This window comes from Cydia amplana, chromosome 27, assembly GCF_948474715.1.
Source record: "Cydia amplana chromosome 27, ilCydAmpl1.1, whole genome shotgun sequence".
Classification (NCBI taxonomy): domain Eukaryota; kingdom Metazoa; phylum Arthropoda; class Insecta; order Lepidoptera; family Tortricidae; genus Cydia; species Cydia amplana.
The window spans coordinates 5,404,866-5,422,110 of record NC_086095.1 but is presented as its reverse complement, the minus strand read 5'-3'; the positions used below and the strand labels follow the sequence as shown (position 1 = coordinate 5,422,110).

The 17,245-nt window shown below is 38.0% G+C and overlaps 1 protein-coding gene across 1 annotated transcript in view; it reads left to right on the top strand.

The window, feature by feature from the left end:
- Window positions 1-305: 305 nt before the first annotated feature.
- Window positions 306-17,245, top strand: part of LOC134660506 (uncharacterized) — a 40,119-nt gene continuing 23,179 nt past the window's right edge. The window contains 6 exon segments of the mRNA XM_063516278.1: window positions 306-476; window positions 12,704-12,776; window positions 13,652-13,888; window positions 13,926-13,937; window positions 14,550-14,734; window positions 16,276-16,426. Coding sequence (XP_063372348.1) covers window positions 413-476; window positions 12,704-12,776; window positions 13,652-13,888; window positions 13,926-13,937; window positions 14,550-14,734; window positions 16,276-16,426 — 722 coding nt within the window. The 5' untranslated portion in view covers window positions 306-412.

The window sequence follows — 17,245 nt, the reverse complement described above, 5'->3', positions numbered from 1 at the left end:
CCCTTTGACCAAAAATACCATTTTCCTAACAAAAGAAAACCCAGCCATTGGTCAATTTCCAACCCCACCGCTTTTCCTAAAAACAGTGAAAATATTCTCCGTCCCGCTTGCACGCACGCTTCGTTCCAATGACTGACTCTTTCACACGCAAGGGGTATAATAGATGAATTCGCCAGTGCCTCAAACGATCAAACGCCAAACGGTCGTTTTTTAAAAAAGATAATTCTATAACCGGCCAGTGTTTTCGAAAAAAGAATTTACTGTTGTTTTTTTTTCTGTGGATTGAACTATAGGGAATTTTTTTGGACTTTTTAAATTTAAAGACGTTTTTAAACGTGATGTGTGTTTGTGGTTTCGTATTAGATGGGACGTAAATGATGTGTTGAAAATGATTGAGTTGTAGACAATTAAAATGGAATATTCTTGGCATATGGAGGACAGTGGAACTAATTTAAGGAGATTGCAGAGAAATCCAGGTAACTCTTTTAATTATCCGTCGGAAACTTTCCGAAATTGCGAAATTTCTACATGAAATACTTTCGGAAACTTAAGATTTTGTTTAATGAGAAATTAAAATCCATTTTTTCTAGTGTAATTTGCAACTTTCCAACTTTTTGTACACTTTCCGCAACTTGTACAGAGATTTAATAAACTAAAATTAAAAATAAACTGAGAAATGCAAAACGAAGTCCAGGAGAAAATAGTTAAAAAATATCCTAAAAAACTAGAAAAAATTAAAATTCTTATAGATTACCTACTTTCAGTTTTTTTTTGCGTTTAAAACTATTATAGTCTAAGAACTTCGACTATGTGTTTCTTTCAAAGTTGTTTTAATTAAGTAACCAGTTTTTTTTGCGTAAAAATCTTTTTCTGTTTGCAAGATTTTAGAAACTTACCGTCGTTACTTTATATTACAAAAGTAAGTGCAATTTCTGTCTAACCCTTGACTTAAAATAATCCTGATCATAATATTATACTTCAATTAATAATAGTAGTTATTTTAAGCCATTAAAAACAATACTTTTTCTACTCCAGCACTTAAATGTGTCAATTAAATGACTGACAGTGATATCTAAAGCAATGTCATTTGAATGCTTTGTCTATAGGCTCATAAGATGACTGCTAGCAGTCATCTTATGAGTATAATACAACTGCTTTATTTTTTTTAAAGATACAAGTTCCGATCATCTTGATTGAAAGAGGTATGTTTTCATTTACAATAATAACTCTTTTTTTTTTAAATAATAACTCATTTTTTTTTTAAATAATAACTCTTTTTTTTTATAATAACTCTTTTTTTTAATAATAACTCTTTTTTTTTTAATAATAACTCTTGTTTTTAATAATAACTCTCTTTTTTTTTTTTTTTTTTTTTTTTTTTTTTGCTGCAGCTGTCATAGAAATAGTAATGTATGCAACAGCTCATAATTGGTTCTTAACATTCTCGGGTCTTTTTTTACAAAACTCGACTTTTTTTTTTTTTTTTTTTTGCTGCAGCTGTCATAGAAAAAGTAATGTATGCAACAGCTCATAATTGGTTCTTAAAATTCTCGGGTCTTTTTTTACAAAACTCGACTACGTCTCGTTTTGTAACTTCGACCCTTGAATTTTAAGAACCCTTATTATATCACTGTTGCATAAACTACTATTATATTGTTTGTCGATAAATCAATAAATTAAACGACTGATAATAATATCTTCAAAAGAGATAACTTGTTTGTATTTAACATACACAGTCGTTTCCCAAAGTAAATAAGGAAAGTTACTTGCCAGCACGTCTAGCACGCACGACTTATATGAAGGGTACACGGAAATAACATGTCTAGTAAATTTTTTTCAAAAATGAGATTTTAATCTCAAAATATAGAGCTCTCAATGAATTATTTGTTACAACTTCTGTTACCTCTGTAATTATAAATATAACTCCTTATTTCTCATTTTAAAAACACCCACACTCAGGTTTGTTCCTGGTTCGTCGTATTCCTGTTTCGTCGGATTCCTGATTCGTCGAAATGTCAATATGAAATGAAACTATGCAATTACCGTGACTTCACCTTTGTTTTTAATATCAATTGAAAACATATTTACAAACGAAAAATTCAAACAAAACTTAACAGCAAACTTATATACACAAACGCTAATCAAATCAATATACAGAGCCTATTCAAGCAATCTGGTTTACTGCACGACTTTATATGTATATAATTTCGACGAAATAAGAATACCACGAATCAGGAATCTGACGAAACAGGAATACGACGAACCAGGAACAAACCTATACGGTTAATCGTTCATCGTTCTTTCAAACCGCGATAACTCAAAATGATGTCAGGAGAGGTCAGAGTGACTAGACACGTTCTTTCCATGAACCCTAAATATGTTAAACTTGTTAAAGATGACGTTCGGATAGCAACTGTAGCAGCATTACTGTTGCGACATCACAGCTGCAGCCTTGACGTGGGTGATGTATCTGTCAATTTCCTTGTTAAAAGGGGCCCACTGATTAACAGTCCGCCGGACGATATCGGCCTGTCAGTTAAAACAAAAAGGTCACAGTTCCGAACAACTGACAGGCCGATATCGTCCGGCGGACTGGTAATCAGTGGGCCCCTTTAAAATTATTCACTCGGAAACTAGACTATATTATATTTGTAAGGGCAAACTTTAGCAACACCGTAAAAGAGTGTCAGTTCACCCGATTTTATCGATAAAAGTGCCGATCAAGTTAACTTATCTGGCCTTGGCCAGCCATTTTGTATAAAAACCCATTACCGGCGCGATATTTCTGTGTCTGTTTAAACGAACATCAAGTACATTTATATTTTTATCCATGTTAAAGACCAAAGACAATCAATGTTTCAAATGTTTCAATACGCGTGCAAATATTATTAATGAGCAATGTTTAAGCTTCCCTTGTTTACTTGAAACCTAAACCAAATACTTGTTTACTTGGGTAACCCCTACAATGGGGTTCCAGTACTTAATACTTATTAGGATTGTAAACAGTTTAGGCACGTTTAGGCGTATTGTTTGTCAGTTCATTAATTACATTATAATATACTTGCATAGATAAAAATAGATGTAATTTTATTTAAGTAACCGTTAATTTAAAAAGGAAAAATGTTACTATCAGGAAGTATCAATAGTACTGAAGGAGAATACGCGTCAAATGTATGGGGGTATTGTAACGTGGCAACGCGGCCAGTGTGATGGGCACCTTTGCACCCGATACAGCTCGCGGAGGTCTTTTTGATTAGTTTATTTGTAGTTTATTAATTAATTAAGATATTTATAAGGTTTACATTGAGAGATATTCCTTCTTAAGAACTGTAGAGGTATATTTTTATTTTTGTTCCTATTAGAGTTGTTCGCATTGTTCTATCCGCTACTGATGCTGACTGTACCTAATCCGTAAATTCGTTTTTTTTAGATATTTAAAGGTGAATAGTTAAGTTTAATAATAAACCGTAGACCCTAATAACCCGAAATAAGAATAAGAATAAAATTTATTTAAAAAATGTACTAAAGTATTGGATAAATTCACCCTATCGTCTTACTGTTTATTAGGCTGGCCGTACGGTTGTTTGCCACCTCTCCTAGTAAAGTACAAGTAGAATAGTAAAGTGCCCGCAATACCTATTTGTTTGCAAATATATTCTTGTTTTCTATCGGAAGCGTCAAATGTTCCGCTTTCATTTGAAACGTATAGTGCAACTGGAAACAGTCAATTATCATTGTTTTTGTATGATAGTGGCAAACAAGTGTACTGCCCGTCCTATTGCTTATAATCTCCAAGCATCGGTATCATATACTACTTAAAATCTTTACTCTAAGAATAGCGTTTTTAGTTAACTAGCGACCCGCCCCGGCTTCGCACGGGTTACAGAAAACCTTAACAAATTATACACCTAAACCTTTCTCAAGAATCACTCTATTGATAGGTAGGTGTTTTATATAATATGAAACCTATAAATTCTAGTATACTATAGGAAATAGTGTTTTATAGCGATTTTATGGCCATTATGGAATGTTATAAACTTATGACGTTACTTTGGTTACATAAATTTACTGTACAATTCGGTTTAACAAAATATTGTAAATTGGCCATTTTCGACAAAATGTATGTTACAGTGTGAGCCCGACTAGACCTCGCAATTATAATCAACGATTTTACTTAAATGTTCATATTAACTGTCGTTTAAAAATGAGAGCCTAGACGGCGCGTGAACTCGTATACGATTTTAGTTACATTGCGGACCATTGAGGTGTCAGCAATTCAGCCGACCGATCAAATGACGCAATGTAATGAAACTCGCATGCTAGTTCTCGCGCCGTCTAAATGAGTCCTTAAAGCTGGCTATACACACTAGGTTACCTACGCCTGCGCACCTGAGGGTCTAACGCGAAAACCGAATTTCGCAATTTGGCAACTGTCGAAGGTTTGCATAGATGGCGCCATCATAGCTTGCCCCTTTTTCTATGAGATTAGCTTAAAGAGCTGGCATCCAGGGCATTAAACAAACAAAAAAATTGACACAATTCTAGGGATTGACAGGGCAAGCTATGATGGCGCCATCTGCTAAATACTTCGACCAGCCAACCCCATTGCGGGGGTCTTAAGGGGCCCACTAGAACAAAAAGTTGACAGTTCCGAACAACTGACGGGCCGATACCGTCCGGCGGACTGTTAATCAGTGGGCCCCTTTAGGCGTAGGTATTATTTATTTTTGGTAAATACATACTTATACACTAGGTATCATGGTATATCGTTTTCAGTTATATATGACTGTTGATATTGATCCATATGATAGTTCTAATAAGGCAACGAAACTAGTTGCCCGCGGTAAATGGAGCGTATTGACTTGTTCATAATATGCATATTATAGTGAAGAACTATTACATAAAGGAACGACACTCTCTAATCTCTACATACCGTAAAATGGGGTGAGTAGGGTTCGCGGGGAGAGTTGGGTTATGAATGGGGAGAGAAGGGATGAAAGGGGTGAGATGGCATTTTAAGGCTACTGCTACAAAAATAATGTATTCCAATTTAAAATGGAGCTATAGTAATACCTACTCATATTTTGCTCGGTCCAGAGCCGTATCACGCCAGCTTTCGCCGACGCCGAGCTCACGGAGATCTGCCTCCACTCTGTCCGCCTAACGATATTTAGGATGACCAACAGGACGGCGTTCCGTTGGTCGACCCAAGTAGGCCATTTTGGCTGCCCGATCTTCACCCATCCTTTCGAGGTGGCCAAGCCAACGGATACGATACGCGCGTACGGTACATACGTATCTACCTACCTAATTAAATATTAAATTATGTCAAAATTATCATAATAACCGTTTCAAGCATCATGTTTCAAGTCTCCGTACTTTGTTGTCATTGCAATTCTCATTGTGAATTAATCTACCAATTAGGTATTTACAAAAATAACTCGGTACTACGCACTGAAATCGGATATATGATAACGGGGCACTAACGTCAACGCATCGGTTTTAGACAAAACGTCATATCTGCTTAACACATACACATATATACATATATGATTAACATTTAGGTGCTTAAGCCCCTTTTGAATGAAGTTACGTTAATAAACGCTAGAAACGAAATGTCGTATGTTTTGTGATGTCGAAATGTTTGACGTTTTGTAACTGTGGTAATTTTGATGACAAACATGGAATTTTGAAGCGTTCAAGGTTCAAATGGGAATCGATGTACGTCGTTTCGCTGAAATGATTATCTGATACTTATATATATTAAACGGAAATAATGAAAATTTTATTGAATAACAGTTTATACATCACACTGAGCAACTTTTACTATGGGACCAACCCGCGGAAAAAAAATTGGATGTTTCATAGATTTTGCTGGTCTGATGTTGAAATTTCCTATGGGAGAGTCAATTTTTTTCCGCGTTGTCGGGGTTGGTCCCACAGTAAAAGTTGCTCAGTATGACCAAAACATTTAATGGGTCTCTTTCTTTGCCCTTCGTTCTGATACATACTGTATACTATAAATAGTCTAAAATGTCGTACAAAATTGTATGACCGATCTGACACACCATGTACAGTCAGCAGCAGAAGTTGCTAAGCGGGCGAGGTGTTCAAAATTACCTGGACACGCTCTTATTCTCTTAACAATAAAGTCGCGTCAAGATCATTTTGAACATCTCGCCCGCTTAGCAACTTCTGCTGCTGACTGACCTATACAGGTTGTCCATTAAAAGGTAGCGTTTATTGGCGTTGTCTAATTTATTTCACTACTGACTTGACGCAGGTAAAACTATGTATACCTATGTATTGCATCTGCATATTCAGCGTAAGGACTTCAATAATACAGTCTCTATAATTGACTAGTCACATTCGCAACACGTAAACATTACGTTTTATACGTAACCACCAATAAAAGTTTATTGTCCTAACACAAACTTAAACTTATCAACGCAATGCATTTCACAAGCATACAATTTTAACCCTTACTTTCATAGTGCTAAAGTCTAATCTTAAAATCCACTCACCTTTCGTGAGATGCGTCATCTAAAACATATAATTTTGTCTCTGAACGCATAGCTCTATCACTCCAACTCCAAAAAGTCGTAAGTACATATGAAATTCATAGTCGTTAGTATGTTTTGCCGTCTAGTAGCACGGAGCGCAAAATATAAAAAGAACGGATGAATATATGCGTCGGATTAAGTAAATAATACTCTATTGTAATAGGCGCTTATGTCGTTTAGCGTCTATTTTATATAAGATTTTTTTAAAGAAGGTCTTAAGCGACTACCGCGTTAAAGTGTATTTTTCTATAGCTATATGCTAGTGCGTTTTAGTGATGTATGAGCAGACAATGAACCGGCCTTTCACTCTCTGTGATTCAGCTGATTGATTTTCATAGTGCACAAAAAGTGTAGTTGTTAAGATAATAAAGTTGACGAAATGTTGACTTTTTTAGCTTGTTTTTTGTTAAAAATATAGTGTTTCTTGTTACTATATAGTATATTGTCACGTCAATACAATAGGTATAAAAACTTAAGAAAATATTGTCTTCGATTACCGCGATAGTTACTCGTGAAAAAAACTAATTATAAAAATGTTTTTAATAGAGATGCCACGAATATTCGGCAACTATTCAGTATTCGGCCTATTCGGCCACTTTGCCGAATATTCGGTATTCGGCTGAATATTGCCTACTATTCGGCCGAATACCAAATACCTGTTGCACCTACTTAAAAAGAAAAATTGCACAATAAAAATAATCAAAAACTATGTAGGTATATTTAGAATGTGTTCTTGGAAAGTTGTTAAATACGAGGACCCTTTTTTGAGCATTTGTTGATTAAAAAACATTTTATTTTTATCATGAGTCTGTTTTGTTTGACTCTATTCATTAATGCTGTTCAAGAAAAATATATCTTAGCTAACGTTATCTAACGTTGAGCTTTGTTAGCGATCAGTTTTCATAATAATTGTGACTCAGAATGTTCGCATGTCATGCCGATTATTCGGTCGCCGAATATTGGGTATTCGGCCGAGAGAGGGGCCGAATATTCGGTATTCGGTATTCGGCCAAAACCACTATTCGGGGCATCTCTAGTTTTTAAGCCTCTCCAGTTGTTTTTATTAAACAATCTCGTGTAAGTAACCCATTTACGTTAAGTCAAGTGAAATTTAATAATCGGTCGTGCTTTTATACTAAGTCATAATAGGAGCGCTAATACGTCGCTATCGAATCTCTTTGTGGTCTCTGTCACTCTTCTATATTAGTGTGACAGTGACAGTTGCGTTTCTTTCGCTACGTAGCGTTAGCGATTGGTATGTTGTCTACGGGGCCAGGGCCGATACAGGCACATAAAAAAATACATTGTTAAAAATTGGGCAATGTACGGAACCCTTGGAACGCGAATCCGACTCGCACTTGACCGGTTTTTAGTATTTTTTGTTATAGCGGCAACGCCGGCAACCGGCACAATACACATCTTCTGTAAAATTTCAAGTCTGGCTATCACGGTTCATGAGATACAGCCTGGTGACAGACAGACGGACAGACAGACGGACAGACAGACGGACAGACAGACGGACAGGCAGACGGACAGACAGACGGACAGACAGACGGACAGACAGACAGACAGACGGACAGACGGACAGTGGAGTCTTAGTAATAGGGTCCTGTTATTACCCTTTGGGTACGGAACCCTAAAAAGAATTTAAAATTTAAAGGATTAATGACTAATCATACAAAATAATAGTTCATTATTTTCAGTTATTACCCAGCAGATGCCAATTTTCCCTTTATCTATAAGTTTCACGGATCACTGGATCAGCAGGGGCGTTTACTTCACACAACTTATTAAACAAATTAGCTATACAGGGTGACCGGAAACAGGGTCTCAACAATCAACATTCATTGCATACCATATATAGAAATTATTTTGAAAATGAAAATTAGTTAACTGACTCAGAATGCCATTTTGTATTAAGGGCGCCATATGTAATTAGTAATTACCTAATACATTTTTCTTGGTATTGTGAAAAAAAGCTAAAATTATGAACCTAACCTAACCTAATTAATTATTCGTGTAGATACATTCTAAGACACCTTATTCCAAAACTAACCATGACTGTTACTATGGAAGTTAGAAAAATTTATATTGTATTGTTAAACTACGTTCATAATGTTCATAGTATGTCATCATCATTGGCCTTATATCGTCTATTGCAGACAATTTATGGTGTAAAACCGGAGATATATCCTATTACACCGCCTGGGACGAAATTAAGGAAACGCAGGGATGCCCAGCACCTGCATTACCCTCTCGGCTTCACTGTCTTATCCCGCAGGAAAGGCGAGCCAATACGTGTGGAGACAGGTCGGCTGCAGGAATCTGCCGCTTATTTCAGGTTGGACCCTACTCGCGCCTTACGGAAACTCCATTCCGGGTTTTATTTTAGAGTATCCTTCTCCTAGATGGATTGCAAACCAATGTTAAGAGGACCATCTCCCTGCAACGAAATACCTTCTTGCTGCTTTTGTGGACTTAGTCGCCTCGTACGACACCCTTATCCTATGTTAGGGTTGGCGCTATTCTAAAGCCGGCCACCACACGGCCTATAGTATGTATATCAAATGGTATTATATCAACACACACAAGCGAATATTACCGGGTGCGTATCATAATGAATACGCACTTTTCGTATAATTTCAATTTACAAACGTTCAAAACGTATACTTATCTTATGTATAATGCACTAAATCTATATTTTCAATTAAGTATAACATAAAAATAATATAACATACAATATACATACCGGTGTTTGGTATAACATACAAATAAACTAATTATATTTAATATAACATTCATTATGCATATAAATTAAAATAATGAATAACATCTCATATAAGTATCTGAACAAGACATCAGTAAAATTATTTGGATAGCTCATAGGTCATCGAAACTAATTACTGTCAGAAAAGTAGGTTAGGTTACGTTAGAACTGTGACTCCCCAGAAAAAGAAACTGCTACCAGAAAAGTAGGTTAGGTTAGGTTAGAACTGTGACTCCCCAGAAAAAGAAACTGCTACCAGAAAAGTAGGTTAGGTTAGAACTGTTACCGCACAGAAAAAGACACTGCTAACATAAAAATAGGTTAGGTTAGGTTAGAACTGTGACCCCCCACAGAAAAAACTGCTACCAGAAAAGTAGGTTCGGTTAGGTTAGAACTGTGAACCCTCAGAGAAAGAAACTGCTACCTTAAAAGTACGTTAGGTTAGGTTAGAACTAGGTTACCCCCCCTTAAAAATTTAAAATAAAAGGTTAGGTTTATTGCGTGGTATTTGTTTTGTATATTATATTATTTCAACGTTATATCTTTTTATACTTATCATAAACGATATTATATGTAAAGTTCATTATACGTTATAAAATTATAGAATTCATTGTTATACGTATCACACGTTATACTTATTGCACGTTATGTCATTCAAAATTATACTAATTGAATTTATATATTCTGAGCAATATATTATAGGTTTGTATACGTTCTATTACTTACCCAATATTACCTACTGCTCGTAATACAACAAACACGTGGATTAATAAAATAAAATAAATAATGTAAAACTATGTAACAATTCCGAACGCTTGAATTAGTTCCGAGCATTTCCTATATCAATAAAACTTACTCATTAGTGTCACTCACAGATCTAGAATAACGCTTACACTTAAGGCCCCGCAGGTTCAGTGAGCGAAGTTTTTGAAAAAGTCGTTACATGTCCATCTTTGGGTCACTAATTTACATATATGTACCAAATTTTTAACTTAATTGGTCCAGTAGTTTCTGAGAAAATAGGCTGTGACAGACGGACAGACAGACGCACGAGTGATTCTATAAGGGTTCCGTTTTTTTCCTTTTGAGGTACGGAACCCTAAAATGCAAATAATTTGCGCAATCACATATTATTTCTGAATTCAATACTTCCAATGTCTTTTGCCATCATTCCAATTTGGTCGCACTTTTGATATTTGACTGTACTTTGCAGATCTGTCTGCCATACCGCCGCTTAGCTTAGCAGTGTCGAACTGACATAATATTCGCTAACGTCTACGTAACTTATTTTCTATAAGTACATCTCGCTCGCACTAATAGGTATGCGAGTCTAGCGAATAACAAGCAACTTCAATGATATATGATGATATGACAAAGCATGCCGATTTTTGCATAAGTAATATATATTTATTTAAATATGATGTCACGATAGCCACTTATTTATGTTAAACAACTTTTTAATTGCACAATGAGGCATTTTCTATAATAAAAACAAACGTATGTCAAAGCATGTAAAATATACGAGATGTAGATTTATTTAAGAGCCGTAAAACCTGGAATTAGAAGGAAAGAAAAGATATGGCGCGCCGCGTGAAATTTGCGACGGAAGATATGGTCGGCACGCGGGTTTTTTTGCCTTTTGGGTCATTTTTAATATTTTTGTTAATTTTATTTTTTGACAGATTTTGATAAAAAATAGTAGGTTTGAAAAGCTCCTTATTCTGGTCGGAATAAACTAGAAATCCAAAGAAAAAAATATTGAAAAAACGAATGTTTATTTATTATTCTTAAACTCTGTGCACCCTGTAGTAAAATCGTTTAGATTTGCGTAATCGAGGGGGTGTGTTCAGTCAACCGTGTGATTTGTCATTAGCGTAGGTACACGATAACTTAAACGATATGGGGTGGAAGACAGGTGTTTATGAATATAGTTCGAGCAATGCGCAATTTATTAACTAGTACAGGGTATTTGACTACTAGTCAAATCAGTTTCTTTTTTAGAACTGTCAAAACGATTTTGCTACTATGGAATTTGTATGAAACACTAGCATGTGACGTCACAATCAAATCACCTACTCTTTATAATTTTATAGGGCTTTTAAAATAGTAAAATAAGAAAAAAAATATTTATTTTAAATACAGGCAAATACCCTATTCTATAAGATTATATTAGATGAAGACAGAAAAGACGAATAAACAATCTTTTTTTACCACGTCGATGATAAACAAGCATACGGCCCGCCTGATGGAAAGCTGTCACCGTAGCATATGGACGCCGGCCTCCAGAGGTGTTACATGCGCGTTGCCGACCCTTTAATAACCTGTACACTCATTTTTTGAAGAACCCCATACCTACTGTAGAGCCTCGCGGGAAGTACCTACATTCTGTGGTCACCCTGTATATTAGGGTTCCGAACCTCTAAAGGAAAAAACGGAACCCTTATAGGATCACTAGTGCGTCTGTCTGTCTATCCAACCATTCACCGACATCCGACATTCACACACAAGGGGGGAGGTCCTATATCTCCAAAACTAAAGGTCTACAATTTTGAAAAAAAAAATACACTAAATAGTTTTTTATCTATACATGACAGGAAAACCTATTAGAAATGTGCAGTCAAGCGTGAATCGGACTTAATGGACGCAACCCTTGGAACGCGAGTCCGACTCGCACTTGGCCGGTTTTTTTATACAGGGTGGCCAGAATTTATACAACGTTTAAATTTGCGTAGTTAAGGGGGTGTGTTCGGTCAACCGTGTGATTTAACGTAAATGATATGGGGTGGAAAACAGGTTGACATGTTGAATATAGTTCGGTTAATGCGCAGTTCCATAGTTCATCAGTTTTTAGCATAGAGAAATATAAGTAAAGAAAGAGTGGTAACTCCATCTCCATACATCAGTTTTCATACAAATACGCTAGTTATTTCGTAGTCGACATCTAGCGTCAAGTAGCGGACATTATCAGTACTGCTAGTTGACAATAGATGTCGCGGCAAAACCAAACTCTAATGCTCAACAATTTTCAGTAGCGACATTTGTGACATCTGGTGTCAAGTAGCGGTACCTACTGATAATTCCACTACTTGACGATAGATGTCGACTACGAAGTGACTCGCGTTTTGGTAAGAGAACTGATGTATGGAGTTACCTACCCCTCTTTTTTTACTCATATTTCTCTATGTTTTTTAGTGTTTTTACCTGACTATGGGAAGGATCATGTTTTAGGGTTCCGTAGCCAAAATGGCTGTAAAGAAATGCGTAAGGTCAATTTGTCTCTTTCCGTCATACGGACTATTCCGTCTACTAGCGTTTTTATCGAACAACGAACAAAATTGATAAATTGTTATAATTAAACTGTTAATTGTTTCAGGTCCGGGTCTCATCGACGAACTGGAGGCCTACATGGCGCCCGTGGGGGACTACCCGCCGGACCGGAGGCTTGGGTAAGAGTGTAATAATAAAAAAAAAGCTAGGATAGAAGATAGGTACTTAAAGAAAGTAATGCAGAGGTGCTGAGTGGCATTGGATTGTTGTATTTAAATTCTAAAAACTGGACTGTAAATTCTAATTTCTCAATTTATAATTCCTAATTCTTTATTCCCCATTCTTCAATCTTAATCCTTAATTATTGATTCCTGATTTTTGATTCCTGATCACTGATTCCGTGATTCTTGATTCCTAATTCCTGGTTCCTGATTCCTGAACCCTGACCTCTGATTCCTGATCCCTGGCCTCAGATTCCTGATTAAGTAGTTGATTACTGATTCCTGTCTCTTAATCTTAGTTCTAAACTCTAACTAAAAAAAGAACGGGTTGCCCTCATGGAGTGCTGGCAGAAGTGACAACTCAATGACTAGTGCAAAATGCACTATGTATAATTGAGGTTAACGCCATCTAGCGTTATTTCGTCGCATTACTTGAAACCTCTAAGCACATCACTGTTAGTACTCAAGTTATATTAATACCAGTTAGAGCGAAACTCACTAAGTAGATGGCATTTAAATCAATAAAGAAAAACTCAATGACATTACATGTAACAGATCCGTCTTACGGTCACGTGATGTCACGCGAGTTTAACTTTTTTTCCCAACCTCAAAAAGTGCACAGCGCCGCTAAAGAAGTTTTCACTTCAATATTTAAATATTTGAATATTCAGATATTTGTCCCCGAGTCATGGTTGTTTTCTATGTATTTAAGTATTTGTATATTATATCTATCGTTGTCTGAGTACCCGCAACACAAGCTTTCTTGAGCTTACCGTGGGGCTTAGTCAATTTGTGTAATAATGTCCTATAATTATTATTTTTTTCATTTTCAGGAACCACCAACTCCCCGAAAGCCCCCCCGACTCTGGCTCGGAGAACCCCTACAGTCCCGACACCACCCACATACCGGTGCTGCCAGAATACGTGGTCCCCTCTCACCTGCAGGAGCTGGTGCCAGGAGACTACATGTACGAGGAGTTGAAAGACAACCTGGATGTGGTGGTGATGCCGGGGGAGGTGGAGCTGGGGGGGAGACTGGAGGGGATCTATCCTAGGTAAGATTAAAGGCTGTAGTGTGAGTGAAAGGGCGCGGCAGTAAGGTGAGAGGTGAGATCCTCTGTTGTTTAGTTTCTGTGGAATGCGGCCTTAGCATGAGTTCACTCGTTCCAAGGCTAAGGTTATAAATAATGTTAGCTAAAAATTTTCGAGCATGACAGTTTTAGTTTGCCGCGCCATCTATTGTCAACTAGCAGAACTGATAATGTCCGCTACTTGACGTTAGATGTCGACTACGAAATAACTCTCGTTTTGGTAAGAGAACTGATGTATGGAGTTACCACTCTTTCTTTACTTATATTTATTTCTTTATGGTACAAACGCAAAAGTTAAAAGCGACGAAAGAGCTTGTACACGATATTCACTCATAGACGGTCTTCGCCACATTTACCTTACGTATAATAGGTATTAACCCGGTACGCGCCTTAACCTTTTCGACGCCGTGTCAAACACAAAACCTGTCACGCTGACGCCACGTCACCGAAGTGTCAAAACTGAAATTGAACTTTATGCATATGCACGTAGGTCTATGTTGCTCTGTGATCTGTGACCGATTAATCGGTCTTTGGCGTTGAACCTACGGTGCGGATATATCGGTCATTGGCGTCCAAAAGGTTAATCTTGCATCACACCTGGCTCCTAGTACCCCTTGTATTGTTTAAATATCATTACCAGGACATTTCCTTCCAGGTACAACCAAATGCGAGTAGACCTCCCGGAGCTAGACCAGACCATCATCAGCCCTCAACTGGTGACCCTCGGCCATGAGACCTTAACACCGGTCTACACCACCCTACAAGAACCAACCACCAAGAAGAGGAAGCACTCGCAAGATGCTTCTCAAGTCAAGTGTGAACCAGGTATGTTGGGTCGATATAAGTTTTTTTTATACCACATCGGTGGCAAACAGGCATACGGGCCGCCTGATGGTAAGCAGTCACCGTAGCCTATGGACGCCTGCAACTCCAGAGGTGTTACATGCACGTTACCGACCCTTTAAAATCTGACCCTGGCCCTTTAAGTCCAGGTATCTTGGTTTCTGAAGCTACGTTTCAGGTAACTTGACGGAAAACGTCCGTCTGGGCGTCCCAGGTACCGCTGGAGTGACGAGGCCCAAAAAGACCTGTCCGCCCTCGGACCCAACTGGCGTGAAGTGGCGCAGGATAGGGCAGAGTGGCGCTCTCTTGTGTCAGAGGCCAAGATCCTTTTGGGTCACTGGGCCAGTGATGAATGTTGGTTTCTATCATTCTTCTTCTTCCTCGCGTTGTCCCGGCATTTTGGCCACGGCTCATGGGAGCCTGGGGTCCACTTGGCAACTAATCCCAGGAATTGGCGTAGGCACTAGTTTTTACGAAAGCGACTGCCATCTGACCTTCCAATTAACCCAGAGTCACACAAAAAGGTCTACTCCTAGTTTGTAGGAAAACTGACTGACACACTAAAGGATGACTCACGCTAGAACGGCCCGGGTCCGGGCCGCGGCTTTCGACACTTCGTTTTCTATTACGGGTGATCGGCAATCACGTGATGCTTTCTATTGAAAACTAAAGTGTCGGACGCCTCGGCCCGGACCCGGACCGTTCTAGCGTGAGTCATCCTTAAAGGAGGCAGTTAGCAACCTGAATACATTGCTAGGTTTCGTGGAGGACCAGGCCGTGTAGCCAACATGACAATCGCTAACGCTCCGTAGCGATCGAAACGCAACGTCACTGTCGCACTAATATGGAAGAGTGATAGAGAGACACAAAGCGTTTCGTTGTCGAAGCGATAGCGATTGTCACGTTGTCTAGGCCGGCGGTATGGTTAGAGTAGCGCTACCTCGTTTTTCACGCAATGGTTGTCGATTTGCAGAAAATGCCTAGAACTAACTAGGATCGCCTCGCTTCCTTCTGTCCTCCAATGTTGTAAGACCTAATTCCTGAAGCCTATGTCTATGTTTTACTCCATGCCATTCTATTAGGGTCGGCAACGCTTAAGTGGCTCCTGTGATGTTGCTTATGTCCATGGGCGTCGATGACCGCTTCCCATTCCCGCTCGTTTGCTGACTATCTGCCGTATTAGAACTTCAAGATATTCACAAGAGACGACACGTACTAGATCCATTCTAGATACGTTATAGTTTAGATTTCAACTAGTTCTCTTTTGCAGCGCAATTCGGGCAACCAATGTCACTTTTACGATAGATCGTGTCAGATATCTATTAGATGTGAATTAGATCTCTAAGTAATATCTTGTGGAAATCGTTCAAAAGTATCTCCAGAATCGCGGAAATGTCAAATTTGACAGGTTAGATCTTAAACATATTATCGTTATCGTATCTTGGCGATGTCTAATAGATATCTATTACAAAATCCGAATCGGGCCCTATCACATAAAAAAAATCCGCTTTTATATATTTCAGCAGCCCTGTCTCCAGAAACGCACGTCCGCCCAGCGCCACCTTCCGTGGACGGATCAGAGGCAGGAGATGACGTGCCCCTCCAGTGCATCAGATTCGCGCCCTTCCAGCAGAACTTGTGGCACACGCTGTATGACTGCAACCTGAAACCTCTGTAAGTATATCCAACTTGTAATATGCGGAATATGCCATTTAAACTTTGTTCATGAGCTCCTACAGTGACCAAAGACAGTGCTCGAGAGAGCTAAGCGTATCACTGAGCCGTAACCCTTTTGTCCTGCTGCAATGCACACAGTTTGTATGCACTTTTATGAACTCTTACTTGTGTACACATTTCTGGCTCGTTTCTGTTGTGGTATTTTCTTTGTAATTTAATTGTCTTTGTTAGTGTAATCGCTGTTTTGTTTTTTATTTTATCTTTTTGGTTATTGTTTTTGTAATTTATATTGTGTGTTTTTGCAGCTGTCAAATAAATGATTATCTATTTATCTATCAGTGAATCTGATATACTTCTGAGAGATTGTGCAACTATACAATTTTATTAGCTTCTAGGTACTCATCTATAGACCACTGCAGAACAGACTAACTGCATCCCTGGTTTAACTTTTTCATAAAGGTTTATGTCAATCCAACGTTAAGTCCTAAGACTTACGGGAGGATCTATTTGACGAATAAACCCAGGTGGAGTTGAACGTAGGGCATCAGATCGGAGCGACAAAGGTGTTCACAATATCTGAACACGCACTTTAACTCCCTGACAATAGGCGTGTTCAGATATTTGTGAGCGCCTTAGCCGCTCCGATATATTTGATGGAGACTGTATTTATACTCATGTGATAGATACTTTGTTGAAACAAAGTGTAAAATGGGGTGAGTAGGGGCCAAACTGACATTGAAACCTCGATAACATTTTATTTTTGCATATGCAAACTGAATAAGTGTTCCGGACGTTTGTATTTTAGTTTTTATTTTA